Genomic DNA, 18,496 nt, shown 5'->3' with positions numbered 1-18,496 from the left:
AAACACAGATATTTACATTACGATTCATAACAGTAGCAAAATTACAGTTATGAAGTAGCAACGAAAATAATTTAATGGTTGGGGGTCACCACAACATGAGGAACTGTATTAAAGGGTTGCGACATTAGAAAGGTTGAGAACCACTGGTCTAATGGGAGATCCCTTGTAGGTAATTTTCTGTGTTTCTCTTGTAGCCTTTAACGTTTGCTGTTTTAATTATGATGTGTCTTGGTGTGGATCTTTTTGGGTTCATCTTGTTCGGGATTCTCTGTGCTTTCTGGACTTGTGTGACTTTTTTCTTCCCCAAGTCAGGGAAGTTTTCTGTCATTATTTTTTTACACAGGTTTTCTATTCTTAGCTTCTTCTCCTTCTGGCACCCCTACTATGTGATGTTGTTTCATTTCATGTTGTCCCAAAGCTCCCTTATACTCTCCTCCTGCTTTTTAATTCTTTTTCCCAATTGCTACTCTGATTGGGTGTTGTTGTTTTTTACCTTGTCTTCTAACTCGCTGAACTGTTGAAACCCTCCAGGCTGTTCTTTATTACAGCTTTGTCATTCTTTATTTCCTCTTGATTCTTATCCATGTTGTTGTATTTCTCATACAGTTGCTTATAATTCTCTTTGAGTTGCTTGTAATTTTCAGCCAGATGTTTGAGCATCTTTATAACCATTACTTTGAATTCTTTATATGACAAATTACTTGCCTCCATTTCATTTAGTTCCTTGTCTTCCCTTTGGGAATTGTTTCTTTGTCTCCCCATTTTCACTGTCCCTTTGTATTTGTTTCTATTTTTTGGGGGGTAGTCCTATGTAGTAGGTGTTTTGTGGGACCCAGTGGTATAGTCTCTCAGATCTTCTTAGCTGGGTGTCTTAGGAAAGCCCCCTACTTGAGTTATTTGGATTCTCCTAATATAGTTGGGTCTTGAATGTTATTGTCATTTCATGAATGGAGTCTCCTTACAGGTTGTCTGACTATGTGGCTCACCCCTGACCTCGTTGTGCAAGCTGTTGTGGATGTGCTTGGGTTCCTGGCTCCCGTGTTGAGGATCATCTGCGAGGTCTCACTGGTGTTCAACTCACCTTGTGGTCCCACAGCCCACAGCAGGGGTGGCGTGCGACTCTACAACTCATTGCAGGGTTCTGAAGACTGGGGGCAGGGTGACGTGCAAGTATGCGACTCACTGTGTGGGGTCCCAAAAGCCTGCAGCGGGGGTCCCTTGTGAGGTTCCGCTGGTTTGTGGCTCACTGTGTGGGTCTGTAGTGGTGTCCAAGGCTAATCTGGATGGTGGTGAGGCTCTGCCCCTAGCCGCTGCTGTTCCCCCCCCCCTTCAAGATGACATGGTTTCTGTGTCTTGTTGAGTCGTTTTAAAGCTTTTTCAACCAGCTGTTGGTTTCATTGATCTTTTCTACTATTTTTTTAGACTCTTTGGGCTTTCTTTGTTGTTCTTTTCCTAGTTCCTTTAAGTGTAAAGTTAGATTGTTGGAGATTTTTCTTATTTCTAGAAATAGACCTGTAATCCTTTGAATTTCCTTTTTAGAACTACTTTCGCTATATCATATAGATTTTGGGTTGTTGTTTTTGTTTTTTTCTTGTGATTGATTTCTAGTTTCATAATAGTACGGTCAGAGGAGATGTTTGATATGTTTTCACTCTTCTTAAGTTTATTGAGACTTGTTTTGTGTCCTAATATGTGGTCTATCCTAGAAAACGTTCCCTGTACACTTAAAAAAGAATGTATATTCTGCTAATCTTTGGTGTGAGATGCTCTGAAGACATCAATTAAATCCATTTATCTAGTGTTTCACTTAAGGATGTTATTTCTTGTTGATTATTGGCCTGGAACTCTAGCCATTGAGGTGTTAAAATTTTCTACTATGACTGTTTTACTGCTGTTCTCTTATTAAATGCCCATCAATATATGCTTTATATATTTAGGTGCTCCTATTTTGGGTACAAAAATGTTTTCAAGGGTTATATCCACTTGTTGGATTGTTCACTTTATCCTTATGTACTGTCCTTCTTTGTTATCTCTTATTATAGGCTTTTGTCAAATATAAGTATTGCTCTACAGCTTTTTTTTTTTTCATTTTTATCGGCATGAAATATCTCTTTTCCATCTCTTTATTTTTAGTCTGTGTATATCTTGCCTTCTGAAGTTTGTCTCTTGTAGACAGCATATGGGTGTTGCTCTCTTATCCATTCAGCTGCCATATGACTTTTGATTACTACATTTAAGCCATTTACAATTAAAGTGATAATTGATAGGTATATATTTATTACCATTTTAATCTTTTAATTATGTTCATCATCATTCTTCTCCTCCTCTTCCTCCACCTCCTCTTTCTCTTCCTTTCCTCCTTCTTCACCTTCTCTTTCTCCTTCTTCACCTTTGTCTTGTCTTTTTAACTTTTTCTTCTTTCTTCAACCTTATAATATATCTTGTAATAGTGGTTTGGTGGTAAAGAACTTCTTTAGCTTTCTTTTTCTGCGAAGGTGTTATTTTTATTTTTTAAATGTGGAACACTTCATGAATCTACATGTCATCCTTGCTCAGGGGGCATGTTAATCTTTGTCTCTTTCCAGTTTCAGTACATGTGCCCTCAAAGTGAGCACTCTCCTTCAGTTTTAAATTATAGCCTTGCTGGGTATATAGTCTTGGATGTAGGTTCTTGCTTTTCATCACTTTCAATATTTCATGCCAATAACTTCTGGCCTGAAATGTTTTTGTTGATACAGCATATATATATAGGTCTTGCTCGCTTTCCCTTCTCCCTTCGTCTCTCTGAAATCAATAAAAACATACTTTTTAATAAATAAACCAGTCAGAAATGAACCAGTCAGAAATGAAGAATATCTGAGGAAGCAAGAGAATCTTAAAAGAAGCAAGAGGATGAAACACCAATCAGAAAAAATGTATGCACCCCTATGTTCACAGCAGCACTATTTACAATAGCAAAGATCTGGAAACAAACCCAAGTGCCCACTTGTAGATGAGTGGATAAAAAAGTTGTGGTACATTTACACCATGGAATACTATGCAGCAGTAAAAAAGAAGCCTCTCTTACCCTTTGAGACAGCATGGAGGGACGTGGAGAATATCATGCTAAGTGAAAAAAGTCAGTCAGGGAAAGACAAGTATTACATGATCACACTCATATGTGGAATTTAAGTAACAAAGTAAACTGATAAATGGAGTGGAAGCATGGAACAGAGTGCAGAATCTCGGAGGGAAGGGAGGGCAAGGTGAGTGGCAGGTAATCAACCAAAGTCCTTGTATACATATATGCATAACCCATGGATATAATCAATAGGATGCTGAAGGCCTGGGGTGGGGGGCTGGAGTGGGCAGGAAGGGGCGAATGGGGGGAAAAGAGGGACATATGTAATACTTTCAACAATAAAGAATTATTTTAAAAAAAAAAAAGCGAGAAGAAAGCAAATAGTTACCTAGAAAAAAGCTTCCCCAGTCTTATGGGAAGTTTTTTTTTGTAGGGAGCTAATTGCTTTCTTCTTGCCTCTTTTAAGATTCTCTCTTAGTCTTTCACTTTTGGCATTTTAATTGTGATGTGTGTTGGTGTTGGCCATTTTCACTTCATCTTGATTGGGACTTGCATTTCCTGGATTTGTGTATCTTTTTCTTTCACCAGGTTAGGGAAGTTTTCTGTCATTATTTCTTCAAAAAGATTCTTGATCCCTTGCTCTTTCTCACCCCCTTCTGGTACCCCTATGATGTAGATGTGGTCATGTTTCATGTTTTTCCAAAGGTACCTTAATCTATCTTTATTTATTTACTTATTTATATTTTTAATTAATTTATTTTTTAAAGAATATGTTTATTGATTTCAGAGAGGAAGGGAGAGGGATAGAGAGATTGAAACATCAATGATGAGAGAGAATGATTGATTGGCTGCCTCCTGCAAGCCCTCTACCTGGAATTGAGCCTGCAACCCTGGCACGTGCCCTGACTGGGAATCAAACATGACCTCCTGGTTTGTAAGTCAACCCTTTACCACTGAGCACACTGGCCAGGCTATCCTCATTTCTTAAAATTCATTTTTTATTTTACTGCTTTGATTGTATGTTTTCTGCTACCTTGTGTTCCAAATCACTGATTTGAGCATCTGCTTCATCCAACCTGCTGTTTATTTTTTCTAGCATATTCTTCACCTCACATATTGTATTCTTCATTTCTGATTGGTTCATTTTTGTGGTTTCCACGTCCTTCTTTATGCTTGCTATCTCTATGTTGAACTTTTACTAATTTCCTTGTATATCATTATAACCATTTTTTAAAACTCTATATCTGATAAATTCCTTGCTTCCATTTCATTTAGCTCTTTTTCTTGAGAACTCCCCTGTTCTTTTCATTGGGGCATGTTTCTTTGTCTCCCTATTTTGGTTGCCTCTTTATGTTTGTTTCTATGCATTATGTAGATCTGCTGTGGCTCTCACTCTTCATAGGGTAGCCTTATATAGTAGATTTACTTTGGGACCCACTGGCACAGTTTTCTTGATCCTTTGAAATGAGTGCTCAAGGATTGTCTCTTGTGTGTGTGTTATGTGAGTCCTTTTGTTGTAATTGATTGCTATTGGCCAGTTCTATGGGGTTGACCCTCAGGTTGCTGACTGTGAGGATTGACCCCAACTGCAGTGTAGGAGCTGTTGTGCAGGTGCTGACCACACGAAGCAGAATTCACCTCAGCAGGGTCTGGTGTCTGCCAAGATCTTTCTTTAGTTATGCTTCTTGTGAAGTTAGTTGGATCCTGCTCTGATCTTGTTTGAAGCTGGCTACTGGGTTTGTTGATTCTTGGACCCCTTGGTAGATACTTCGATGCAGGCCAGTTTTAGATGCTGACTGTGACTGGCCCTGGGAACCTGTTTGGAGCTACAAAGTAACCCACCGTTTGTGGATTCCCGTCTCTGCTGTGTCTGGGTGTGCAAACTGCTTTTACCAGCACTTGGCCCAGGGACAGGTCAGCAAAAGTCATAAGGCACGCTGGCATCTGCCTCCACTTAACAGCTGGGTCAGTCACTGAAAGACCCTCTGGTGTTGCTGGAGTTGAATGAGGCAGTTTCTCAGTGAGTCACCAGAATGATACAGCTTCAAATTCAGTGTTCGTGCTAGGTCTGAGGCCATTCAGCAAATGTCCCAGGATATATCAAGTCTGGTTTCCACCTGCACGGTGTCCGGTGAACCTTGTGGTGAGGCGGGGGGTCTCAGGGTGTTGTCAGAGTGAGGCTTGCAAAGTTTATCAGGCCAAAACAGACCAAGATTTGGCTGCATGAATGGAGGGCTCTGCACTGGTCGGGCATGTGTGGGAAACATGGCCCCCAACCTAGAGCCACACAACTCAGTCTGTCTGAGCTTCTGCCCAGACCTAGTCAGTGAGAGAGTCAGGCCACCTGGAGCCCAGAACATGGGACTGTAGGATCTCCCATGAGAGGTAGTCGCCAGTCAGATTCAGGGTTAAGTGGAGTGAATGACCTCTGTCCCAAAGCCACACCACTCAGTTACTGACACCCCCTGAGTCTGCCCAGATCTCTATACCCCGGTCCTGGCAGCAGACTCCTCAGCAGGGCATGAGCTTTGCAGCTTGGGGTGATATGGAGTTTAGAGGGTTGGGTTATTACTTTCCCCCAGGATGATGCCCCACAGAGGGGAGGGCTTCATCCAAGATAAATGGGGTCTGTGGTGTGAGAATGACTCAGCACAGAGTTCTCGGCTGCTGTCCTCACTTCTCTCCCCAAAGCCACCAACCCCAGTCCCTGCTCACACAACTCCAGTCTGTCCCACCCTGCCTCCTCCAGAGCCCAGGGTGAGTGACTGCGAATGAGATTTTGTGTGTTGGCCCTTTAGGAGGGTGCCTATGTCTTTTGCAGACTCCGGTCTCTCTCTGGCAGACAGAATCGCTGACTTTCACAGCCAGCTGTCTGGTGCAATGGGCTGTGGAGCTTGGCCTGAGGTTGAGATCCCATGCTCCTCAGGGTGGACCTTTGCAACGGTCATGGCCCTCCAGAACCTCAGCCGCCGCCTGTGGGGCGGGGCCAGCCCTTTTCATGTCTCTGCCCTTTCTGCCAGCCTCAATGTGGCTTCTTCTGTAAATCCTTAGGTATAAGACTTCTATTCAGCTAGTCTTCAGTTGGTTATTCAGGTTGACTGTTGGATATTTTATTTGTAATTCCATGTTGGCTTGGGAGGAGGTGAGTGTAACATCCACTTGGTCTGCTGCTGTCTTGGATCTCCTGACTTTTTTTTTAATGCTAGGAGATTTTTATTAGAATGACTAGGGGCCTGTTGCAGGAAGATTCCTGCAAAAATAGGGTTTCCGGCGGGCTTCCCTCCCACCACCACCACCTCTCCCACCCCACCCCCCGCGCTTTCCCTGCTGCTTCTGCCCCCCATACCCACCCCACGCTTTTCCTCCCACCACCGACCCCCACCCTCCGTGCTTTCCCTCCCGCAGCCGCCGCCCCCCTGCACTTTCCCTCCCACCGCCACTGCTGCCCCGCACTTCCCCTCCCGCCGCCGCCCGGTGCTTTCCCTTCCCTCCCGCTGTCTCTGCCCCCCACCCCACGCTTTCCCTCCTGCAGCCACCGTCCCCCACCCTGCGCTTTCCCTCCTGCCACCTCTGCCCTGTGCTTTCCCTTCAGCTGCCGCCCCGCACTTTTCAGCCACCCGCCGTCGCCACAGCCTGCCCCACCCGCGCTTTCCCTCCCGCAGCCGCCTTGCTTTCCACTTTCCCTCCCTCTTCCATGCTGTCTTCAGTCTTCACTCCTCCTCCCTCAGTGTATGCAAATTAACTTCCATCTTTGTTGGGTTAATTTGCATACTTGCTCTGATTGGCTGTGGGCGTAGCGAAGGTACAGTCAATTAGCATTTTTCTCTTTTATTAGTGTAGATGATTGTTGCTTAGAAATCATGGTGTTACATTCTTAAGTTCTGGTGCATCTGATTGGAATTTTCTGCAGGAATTCTCTGGGCAGATTGGAGCAGAGGTATTGTGTGAGGCACCAGTGTAGCCCCTAACGACTAAAACCAAGTGTAAGATACTGATTCTCTCTTAGCGCTCCAGATACTTCCACATATAGAGAACTGTTGTTTTTTTTGTTAGTTTGTTTTGTTTTTTTACCTTTTGCCCTATAGCTCCTACAGTTTATTCGTGGGATAGAGGACTTGACTTTAACCATATCCGTTCAGATTGTATTTTGTCTTCTTATCTCTTAAGTTGTTGGTTTGAAAAAAAAACATTTGAAAAATAATTACCTAGATCATTATGCAAAGAATACCATGTTTTATTTTTGTCTTTTGTTTATGATATTAAGAGCATCTTTTTAAGTAGTTCTTTTTGAGACAGTAGGTATATCATTAAGGATAAGTTTGTGAACGCATCCTTAATAATGAGTCAGCCTGCCTGTTTGTGCATATAGCTCTGCTGAACATCAGATGCCTCACCTTGTGCTGGTGTTTCATACCCAGTGCCCCAGGTTATCATCTGTTGAATGAGGTACTACCTACTTTCCTAGTGTTGTTTAGAGCAGGAGTATACATGAGTTACTTCACATAAACAGAATTATATGTAAAAGAGTTTACATATATTAAGTAGAGGTAGACATATGTAAAGTAGAGGTTCTTTGGCACGTTTGTATGTGAATTTTTTAATAATTTAACACACATTCAGAAATAATTGGTGCTTATAGGAAAACAAGTGCCTGTGGGAAAACAAAGTAGGTAGTAATGATAATCCTATCTAATAAAAGAGTAATATGCAGATTGACCATCACTCCAACACACAATATGGCTGCCCCCATGTGGTCAAAGATCCTGCCCCCATGTGGACGCAAGATGGACAGCAGGGGAGGGCAGTTGGGAGGGACCAGGCCTGCAAGGGAGGGCAATTGTGGGCGATAGGCCTGCAGGGGAGGGCAGTTGGGAGGGACTAGGCCTGCAAGGGAGGCAATTGGGGGTGATCAAGCCTTCAGGGGAGGGTAGTTAGGGGTGACCAAGCCAGCAGAGGAGGGAAGTTGGGGGCGACCAGGCCTGCAGGGAAGGGCAGTTGGGAGGGACCCAGGCCTGCCGGGAAGAGCAGTTGGGGGGGGCCAGGCCTGCAGGGGAAGGCAGTAAGGGGTGACCAGGCCTGCAGGGGAGGGCAGTTAGGGGCAAACAGGCTGGCAGGGGAGCAGTTAGGCATCAATCAGGCTGGCAGGGGAGTGGTTAGGGGGTTATCAGGCTGGCAGGCAGAAGCGGTTAGGGGCAATCAGGAAGGCAGGCAGACGAGTAGTTGGGAGCCAGCAGTCCTGGATTGTGAGAGGGATGTCCCAGATTGGAGAGGGTACAGGCTGGGCTGAGGGACACCCCCCCCCTGCACGAATTTTGTGCACCGGGCCTCTAGTATATATATATATAACATATAATGTATTAAAACGATATTTTAAATTATTATATAAAGAGTATAGGGTGGTAAGTCCTTTCTGTTTCAACAACTATTTCCTTATCTGGCTAGTTCTGTAATATTGGTGAATTTCATTATCCTCTCTATCAACTCTGATATATCTTATATGAGGTAGATATTGATATCTGTTATTTTTACCTTGAAGGGATATTATTAAAATAAAATGAGATATACACATATAATACCTTAATAAAAAATTTGAAATAAATAAAATAAGTTTTTGGAAAATTAAAAAATAAATAAATAAATAAATGAGATAATTTAGTGAGATGATCACCAAACTGGTGAACTGGTTCATAATCATATAAGACAAAACACTGACAAATTAGGTTGCATGAAGTCATAATAGTAATCTTGATTTGTCTTGAGATCATAGCTGTGTTAAGAACTGCTGACTTCTCTGAATCAAAAATATATATGTAATATATGCTTATATCTATTTAAAAATATATTAATGTAGACATAGTATTAATTGATAGGTAAGGGCTTTTGTGAAGTGCCTGTATGTTCATTGTTACCAGTCATCTGCCTGCAATACATGAAAACTTTGCTGTTTTTGAGATGTTGGTATTCTTGCCATGTGTTTGTGATTAATATTCAATTATCTCTTTTGTACAAATAATGAGCCCACACCTAAATTCTCTTAAAGTATTCCACCTGTCAGGTTTTATTATTGACTACAATTCTGAACCAACTTTACATTTAACTATTTCCCACTGTCTGCTGAACAGATTATAAGTCCCTCTCTACCCCAATGGTGTAGCTCATTGCCTTTTTTGTATCCCTTGCACCTAGCACTTTGCTATGTAGAACAGGAGTAATGAGTACATATTTACGGAATAAGTAAACTAAGAAAGAAGGAAAGGAAGTCAAACTGATCTGAGAGTAGCCCATATTTCTATGAATCAGAAAACTGAGCTTCCAAGGAATCTTTAAGAAGTGGGTTACTGACGTAGGAGGAAAAGACTGTAATGTCAAATAAGTTAAAACTTGACTGTTTTATCTATTTGTCTCTGGTTGGAGGGTAAAAAATGTAGATGTTGCAACAATTCTGAAGCTTTTCTTTTAGGTAAACTTAATATATTATAATTCATTAAACAGAGGCGGGCTAGCAGAAAGACTCAATGGACTGCAGAATCGAGAGAGATCTGCCATTTCCCTGTGGAGACATCAGTGTGTTTCTTACCAAAAGACACTTTCAGGTAAGGATTGCACTGGCATCTGAAATCATGGGTAAAAAAATACGGCATAAAAATCTGAAATAAATTTGCCTGGTATATATGTTCTTTAAGACTACTGTTTCCTTGTTGAGTTTCTGTCTGGATCTCTCTGTTGATGTCTATGGAGTGTTCAGGTCACCTACTATGACTGTATACTGTGACCCTCTCCCTTTATGTGCATCAATATTTGCTTTATATATTTAGGTGCTCCTATGTTGGGTGCATAAATGTTTACAAGGGTTATATCCTTTTTTTGCATTTATACCTTTATCATTATGTAACTTCTTTATCTCTATTTCTTTTAAAGTCTGTTTTTTTTATAATTATTGCTACCCCAATAATTTTCCTTTTCTTTACTTTAAGTCAGTTTGTGTCTTTTGATCTGATGTAGGTCTCTATAGACAGTATATGTATGGGTCTTGTTTTCTTATTTATTCAATTACCTTTTATTTTTTGATTAGGTCATGTCATTCATTTACATTTAAAGTGATTATTCATAGATACATAGTTATTACAATTTTGTTATTTATATTTATGATCCCTCCCCCCCTTATTTCTTAAAATATTTTTCATTGATTTCTTAGAAAGAGAGGAATGGAGAGAGAGAGAAACATTGATGTGAGAGTGAAACATCGATTGGTTGCTGCCTCTGTGCCCCCTAACAGGGATTGAGCCCACACCTGGGCATGAACCCTGACTGGGAATCAAACCATCCACCTTTTGGTGCACAGGACAATACCCTACCAACTGAACCACACCACTGGGGCTCCCCCTTATTCTTCAAGAAGCCTCTTTAACTATTTTTATAGTACTGATTTGGTGGTGATGAACTCCTTTAGCTTTTTCTTGTTTGGGAAATCCTTATTTTTTCTTCAATTATAAATGACAAGAAGCACGATGCATGAAGATTTGTGCAAGAATGGGCCTTCCTTCCCCTGGCTGCCGGCACTGCCTTCGCTCTGGCAGGAGCCGCCTTTTCGCTCCGGCCCAGAGCCACCTCTCTGCGTTTCTATGCTGCCCAGAGGCCTGGAGCGGCTGAGGTGGTACGGAACGCCCTGGCCGCTCGGCACCTGCGTATGCAAATTAACCTGCCATCTTGGTTGGGTTAATTTGCATACTCACTCCTGATTGGCTGGTGGGCATTGCAGAGGTACGGTTGATTAGCATCTTTCTCTTTTATTAGGTGGATTACCTTGCTAGGTAGAGTAATCTCGGTTTTAGGTTCTTTTCATCACTTTGATTATTATGTGCCAATTTCTTCTGATCTAAGAAATTTGTGTTGAGAAATCAGCTGACAATACAATGGGAGCTCCCTTCTAGGTCTTCCTGTTGCTGCATTTATGATTCTTTGTCTTTAACCTTTGTTGCTTTAATTATGATATGTCTTGTTTTGGACCTCCTTGGGTTCATCTTGTTTGGGACTCTGAATTTACTGGATAGTAAAAACCCTTTTTCTTCACCAGATTAGGGAGGTTTTCAGTCATTATTTTTTCAAATAGGTTCTCAATCCCTTGTTTTCTGTCTTCTCCTTTTTCCTCTATGATACAGTTGTTACTCTTGGTGTTCCAGATTTCCCTTAAACTATCCTCATTTTTTTTTTCTTTTTTTCTTTTTAATGCTCACCCAAGGATATATATTTTTATTGATTTTTATAGAGGGGCGTGAGAGATATAGAGAGAGAGAAACATAGATGTGAGAGGAAAACATCAATTGGTTGCCTCCGTTATGCGGTTATGTATCCCAACCAGGGATGGAACCCACAACATAGGTATATTCTCTGACCAGGAATCTAACCTGCAACTTTTTGGTGTACAGGGCAACACTCCAACCAACTGACCCACCTGGCCAGGACTGTCCTCATTTTCATTTTTTCTTCTGTTTTCTGCTTTGATTGCTTATCTTCCTAATTGATAATTTGATCCTCTGCTTCATCAAATCTGTTGTTGATTCCTTTTAGTGTATTCTTCATTTTAGTTACTGGTTCTTCTTATGGTTTTTATGTCCTTTTTTATGCTGTTGACTTTCTCACTAATTTTTTGAGCACCTTTGAAACCATTGTTTTGAACTCTGTATCTGGTAGTCTGCCCACTTCCATTTCTTATTTTTTTTAATTAATTAATTTATTTTTTAAAAATCTTTATTGTTCAGATTATTACAGCTGTTCCTCTTCCTGTATAACTGGCTCCCTCCAAGCCACTGCCTTTTTCCAGAGTCCAGTAGGAGTGCCTGTGAGCCAGTTTGCGTGCAAGTTCTTTTATTTTATTTTATTTATTTATTTTATTTTTAAAATTTCTTTATTAAGTTATTACATACGTGTCCTCATCCCCCCATTAGCCCCTACCATCCCCCCACTTATGCCCTCACCCCCCTGGTGTCTGTGTCCATTGGTTAGGCTTATATGCATGTATACAAGACCTTTGGTTGATCTCTCCCCCGTACCCCCACCTTCTGCTACCGTGCAAGTACTTTAGCAGGACGCCTGGGTTTCCAGTAGCCTTCCTTCTCGCGGGGCAAAATCCCTGCTGGTTTTCACAGCAGATGTTATGTGGGCTCTTCTTCCCAGCTTGAGGTTGAGACCCTTCACTTCCCTGGGGGCCTTTGCAGCTGAGAAATTCCTCTGATTCTCAACTGCCCATATGTGGGTGCGGGGTCAGCTTGTTTCTTGTTTCTGCGCTTACCAGTCTCAACATGGGTTCTTCTCTGTGTCCTTAGATATAAGCTTTCTGTTCAGCTAGTTTTCAGATGGTTCTCCAGGCTGATTGTGCTGTAATGTAGTTGTAGTTTTGATACGGTAATGGGAGGAGGTGAATGCAACCTCCACCTACTTTGCCATCCTGAACTGAATCCTGCTTTCCTTAAATTACTGTTTTGTTTTAACATATGATACAAAAAAAGTACAGAAAGCATAGATATGCAGCTTAACAAGTACTTGTAAAGCAAGTATCCCTATAACACCAGTATTCAAATAATAGAAATACATTTTCTATGAAGTTTAGTATTTTTTAACTCACTAGGGAAATGCAGTAAATTGACACATATTCCTTTTTATTTTTTTCAAAGTAATATTTTAATTGTGTTTTACTTCGTTGCTTATTTCTTTTGTTGACATAAGAACATCCAAACCTGTAGAGACTTTTTATAAGCATTTATTTGAGCCAAACAGACAACGTATGTCATGGAGCAAGATCTCAAATGCTCCATAGAATAATAGTTTTGCCACTTCTTTTCTGCATTTGTGATTAAGGAATTTTGCATGAGGATGAGAGAAAGCAAGGTGGGGATCTGATTATAGGATACTTAACAAGATATATATTTTCTTAAGGGTGGCTATACCTTAGAGGGATATTATTTCTGACAAGGTATGTTAACTCATATGCACAAGAACAATGAAAAAGGCTTCCTTAAATACCTCTCTTTAAAAAAAAATATTTTTATTGATTTCAGAGAGGAAAGGAGAGGGAGCGAGACATAGAAACATCAATGATGAGAGTGAATCATTGATCGGTTGCCTCCTACACGCCCCACACTGGGGATCAAGCCCACAACCCAGGCATGTGCCCTGATCAGAATTGAACCATGACCTCCTGGTTCATAGGTCAATACTCAACCACTGAGCCATGCTGGCTGGCCTAAAAACCTCTCTCTTCAGTAAATTATAGACTTGTGATGTGGCTACCCACCATGACCTGCCCATTGAGAAATTTATGATCAGGTCACCCTGTGAGTTTACGTACTATAGAACCTCCCTTTTTTATCCATATTTTTATTCACTCAAAATTCTGATAAGCAGCAAATATGAACTTATCACTGATAGAACTAACCCTATCAGAAATTATAATTTAATTATTTTTGCTTTTTTACTTAAAATAGTAAAACTTTATTTTTTAGAAGGAAACAAAACAGTATTTTACACTTGAGGATGTTTTAATAATGCCTATAAAATTTTACTTATAGAATACTGTTTGGAAAATCAGACAGGGAACAAAGCCAGAGGAAATAAAGCATTTACTCCTCAGGAATTATAAAGGAGAATGACTGCAATTAATTATTCCTCAAAGACTATTTTATTGTACATGCCCCAAACCACTTAACTCAAGCTTTTAGGCTTTCTTCACACTATATAATAGTTTGGAAGTATTCATGAATATTGTAAAATAAATTGTTGAGAACTGTTAATGAAGATCATCACTGGAAAAGGTTTTGGGACAGAGTTTCTTTTTAAATATTCTATGTAATAAAAGACTAATATGCAAATAGACCGAATGACAGAACAACCCAACAACCGGTCGCTATGACATGCGCTGGCCACCAGGGGGTGTACGTGGAACATGGCAGGTGTTGGCAGCAGGCAGCAGAGTGCAGAACATGGTGGGCATGGGCCACAGAGGGATGGTGGAGCAGAGTGAGCGGGGGCGCCAGACCAAGGTGGGGTGCCAGTCGCTGTCATCGGGGCGAACCTCTGGTGGTTACTGGAAATTCTTTGCTCCCGCCCAGTGCTCACACCTGCTGCTGGCACTGGCCCCACTCTCACTGGCTGCCAGTGCCCAGTGCCGGTCCCGATCGTTCGGCACTGTCAGCAGGTGCAAGTGGTGACTGCCGGCCCCGATCGCACCTGAGGGCTTATCCACCTTCCCCTGCTCCTGAGGGGCAATTGAGGCAGCACCCACTGACAGCGCCCTCCCCACTTGTACCCACTGCTGGCACCCGCCCCAATTGCTCTGCACCGTCAGCAGGTGTGAGCGAGGCTAGCGCTGTCAGCGCATGGGAGCGGGGACAGCAGGAGCAGGTTGCCAGCAGACTGAAGACCAGGGGCCGCAGTGGGAGGGGCCGAACCCCTATACCCACCGCAGCCTTGCAGCCCACAGTTCCTTTCAAAGTGCACAAATTTGTGCACTGGGCCCCTAGTTCCTTTTATAAAAGAAGTACTAGTAATTTGTCAAGATCAAATATATATTCTTACAATTAAGACGGGAAGGAGATATGAAGTGGTAGAGAATTCCACCCTGAATTTTACTTATATAAAAGATATAAACCTTTCTGTCTGGAAGTGAAAACTTCACTAAGGAGACTGGTTTTTCAGTGAGGCAGTTTTTCAGAATGCAGAGTTCTTCATCCTTGAGCATGGTTATCTGTGGACACACTCCGAGACGTGGTTTTGACATCTCCTGCACCACCAAGGTTCCCATTAGGCACTCCTGAAACTCTACTTGTTCCCAGCGTGAACCTTACATGTACGTTTCTATGCTCCTGATACTGAGACTGTGAGAACATTGCCTCAGTAGCCCCCTGGCCCACCCAGGAGTAGTGGCTGTGGCACCCATTGAGGGGTCCCTGGCACCTGCCTCTTTCTTACTGTTTTCAAGGGGCTCCTTTGAGGCTGGGGAGCTTCTGAAACGGAGTATGTTCCACACTTGCCACTTAGGTGTCAAGAGAGGAAGAAGGAATGTCAGGGCCAGCATTTTCTATAGAGAAACATGGGTATGAGCAGGAAGGAGAGCCAAGAATTCTCTGTAGATACTTAAGTATTTAAAAGATTTACCTACTTTCCTTGATACACTATTTTCTCATAATTAAATAGTAACTTGAGGTAGAAGATGTTAGGGTGATCATCCCTACCAAATCAATTGGTTGATAAGTAAGAGTCCTTAATTTAATTGAAAAGTAATTATTTGAAAATTCATATCTTTAACCTAAGTCTCTTAATATTGTGTATTTAAAGCTAGGAAAGGGGGGTAGTATGAGCTCTACATTTAATTTGGCCTATGTTTGGCAATGTTTTATGCCTTTTAAAATCTTTAGTGTCTGTGGGCACATAGGGGATTTTTGACATAACATGACATGTTTTTAAAATATATATGTTTATTTAAGTTTACAAAATAAGAATGACATGGGTTGAAGAAAGTTTGTTAGTTTTGTAGTTCCCAGGTCTTTAAAAAAGCCATTAAAATTTTTCTTAAACTCTTTGATTTACCTTAATTTATTAGCCTTTGCTTCAGTGGAGGGACACTGTTAGCTCTGATTTGGCTGGAGAGGTCCTGCTGCAGTTCCTTTTCTCACCTTCCCCTTCTGTCTCTGGACTACCTCCAGGTTCCCTCTGCCCAGTAAAACCAGAAAGCCAGCACAGCGCCTGAGCTTTATTTTGTTGTTTCTTTTATAGCCGTAGCCACATTTCAGTGCAGCAGTGGTATTTAATATGACTCTGTAGTCATGGGTGAAAAGAATTCACATGACTATTCGTGGCTGAGTTATAGTCAGGAAGCAAACTGTGATATTATTTTGTCTACTGTTCGAGCTGTGATTTCATGTCCTAAATGACTATAATTTCCAGGGGTCGTTTTAAGTGGAAGTTAACCAAAGAGTAAAGAGTTCATACTTGACTTTCTAAATTCCGGGTTATTTTATAATTTTATTGAAAATAATGATAGGACCTGAGAAATAGAGGAAGAGATACTAAATACCAAACTTAACTCTCTGGCTAATGTATCTGTCACACCTTAGCTGCTTTTGTCCACCTTTTCACCTTCATTCCTAGAAATAAATTATTTCTTGTGAATTTTTCTACATAAAAATTTATGAAATGAGGTTTGGTAATACAGCAGAATTAAATGATGCTTTTTCCCTTTCTTTCTTTCTTTCTTTCTTTCTTTCTTTCTTTCTTTCTTTCTTTCTTTCTTTCTTTACCTGAAATGAAAAATAGCTGCTGCATAGTTTTAAGATTATTTTTTTAGATAGGCCTGAGGTTTAAAGGGATTTTTATTTTATTTTTTAACATGTGTTTTTATTGTTGAGAGTATTACAGATGTCCCCCATTTTATCCCCTTTGCCTCCATCCACCCAGCTCCCACCCACCCCAGGTCTTCTTTATGTATGTTTTCTATTGTAAGTTATCCAAAAATAAGACTGCCAAGTTAGCCTGTTCCAAATGAATTATGAAGTGGGTAAAACATATTTCCTGTTGAATTCCTCATGTGGGTTGATAAATAACAATTCATTCATAGTGTTAAATTGGAACCTTATTAATGATGAAAATTATCTGTGTGTCAGAAACTCTGTTTTTGACTTTTAGAAAAGTATTGATATTGATAAGGCAGCATCGTTTTTGGCTTGCTCAACCAATTGTTGTTTTTACCTGTCGCCTGGTTCGGTTTCATACTGGCATTTGTCCATGCTATGAAATCTTGTGCATGTCATCTTAACCTTTCCACCAATCTAGTTTCCCAAACCTCTTCGGCTCATTTTTATTTTCAAAGGAGTGATAGGTTTTCCATTTGGGATTCTGTTGCCTAGAGAAACCTATTTGAAAGTACATGCCCACACTACTTTTCCTCATCTCTCAGGGAAGATCGCCAAGAGGCAGTGAGTTGACAGGCTAGGTGGCCCTGGTCTGGTAGTCCATGTAGCACAAATCTAAGAACGGGTTGTTGTTTATCCATCATACAATTTATCTTTCGTGACAGATGTGGTGGTAAACTTTTATGTTACAAAATAGCAAACTTTTTAGCCTCAAATAGGATAAGTTCTTGGATTAATAAAATGCCTGGTAAACTTGGAAAAGAGTGGAAGCATTGCTTCTGTATTGTTCAGTGATTTAAAGAGGAGCCTGAGACCTGCTTTCACACCCCGTCCCATCCGGTGTGACTGCTCCATTTCCACCAGTGTACAGAAATCCTCCCTAACTGCTGTCTTCTTCAGCACTCACGCGGCTGGAGCTTTTTCTTCAAGGACAGTACCTCCTCCTGGTTCGCCTTTTCCCATGTTCTCTTTCCTTCTTGGTTCTTTGCTGTCTCTTCCTTTAGTGTGCAGCTTCCACAGCTGTTCCTTGGGCTTCTGTCCTGGCCTCTTTTTGTTCTGTGTGCCCTTCATGGGGAATTGGGGAGCTTTGTGTCGCCTCCCCCAGGACCTCTGGGTGGTCAGGTAATTCTGTGTCCCACTGGCTTTCCTGGCCTAGCCCCAGCCACACCTGCATCTAAGCATCCTACAGGCGCCTCAGGCCCAGCATGCCCGGGTACTTGCCTTCCCCTGGCCCATTAACATAGCAGTCTTCTATTGGGGTTTCTTGTACATTTTTTTCAATATATCTGTCACCTCAGAACTCCCATGTGCCTAGATTATTGTGTCACTCTCCATCTGGTCTCCCTTCCACTGACCTTTCCTAGTTTTTACCTATCCAGGTTATCTTCCGAAGAGTTAAATCTGATACTATCACTCTCCCACTTTAAAACATTTCTGCTGACTGCATCTTGTCCTTGGAATAAATGTTCATCACGCTTAAACTCTCAAGTGTGACATTTTTGGTCTCTGTGCCTGCCTGATGCGCTCTCATTTCCTACTGCTTCTTTTCTGTGCCATCTTACACGCGTGCACAGCACTGAATGCCTCCTTCCCGTGGAAAGCTGTGTCTTCCATCATACTGGGCCTAATGTAGTTTTCCTCTGTCTGTAATTGTACTTCCCATATCCTGCTGTAATTATACAAAGTATAAGTAAACAATAACTGTAAAGTGCTACAAAGATATATAGTGCTTACCCAGCCACCCTGAAGTGTTTATGAAGTAAATAGATAAATGTCAGTGGCAAACTTTAAAATATTCATGACACTGGGGCGCAACAATGATCCTAGTCAGTAGATCAGTAGAGGTCAGTTCTGGTCCCAACTCTGCCAGAGCTGAAGGCCCACGTGGGTCACTTGATCTGTGCCTCAGTTTCTTTACTGAGGCAAGTTGGCTTTGTAAAGCTTTAGGGTATTTCTACTTTTAAAATTCTGTGTTGCTGTTTTACCTTGCCTTTATATATGGTTCCCAGGTAAAATCATTCTCTGAGCATTT

The 18,496-nt window shown here is 41.5% G+C and overlaps 1 protein-coding gene across 6 annotated transcripts in view; it reads left to right on the top strand.

Annotated features, from left to right (window-relative positions):
* SPIDR (scaffold protein involved in DNA repair) overlaps positions 1-18,496 on the top strand; it is a 324,477-nt gene that overhangs the window by 100,994 nt on the left and 204,987 nt on the right. For all 6 annotated transcript variants that reach the window (XR_013814915.1, XM_079795887.1, XM_079795886.1 and 3 more), the window contains exon 7: positions 9,554-9,654. Coding sequence is in view for 5 of the 6 variants with exons in the window: in XM_079795887.1 (XP_079652013.1) it covers positions 9,554-9,654 (101 nt within the window). In the remaining variant the exon portion in view is untranslated. The remainder of the gene's footprint in view (positions 1-9,553; positions 9,655-18,496) is intronic.

This window comes from Cnephaeus nilssonii (assembly GCF_951640355.1).
Source record: "Cnephaeus nilssonii genome assembly, chromosome: 18".
Taxonomy (NCBI): domain Eukaryota; kingdom Metazoa; phylum Chordata; class Mammalia; order Chiroptera; family Vespertilionidae; genus Cnephaeus; species Cnephaeus nilssonii.
Note: the sequence above shows the minus strand (reverse complement) of the source record. Positions and strands in the feature narration are given on the sequence as shown.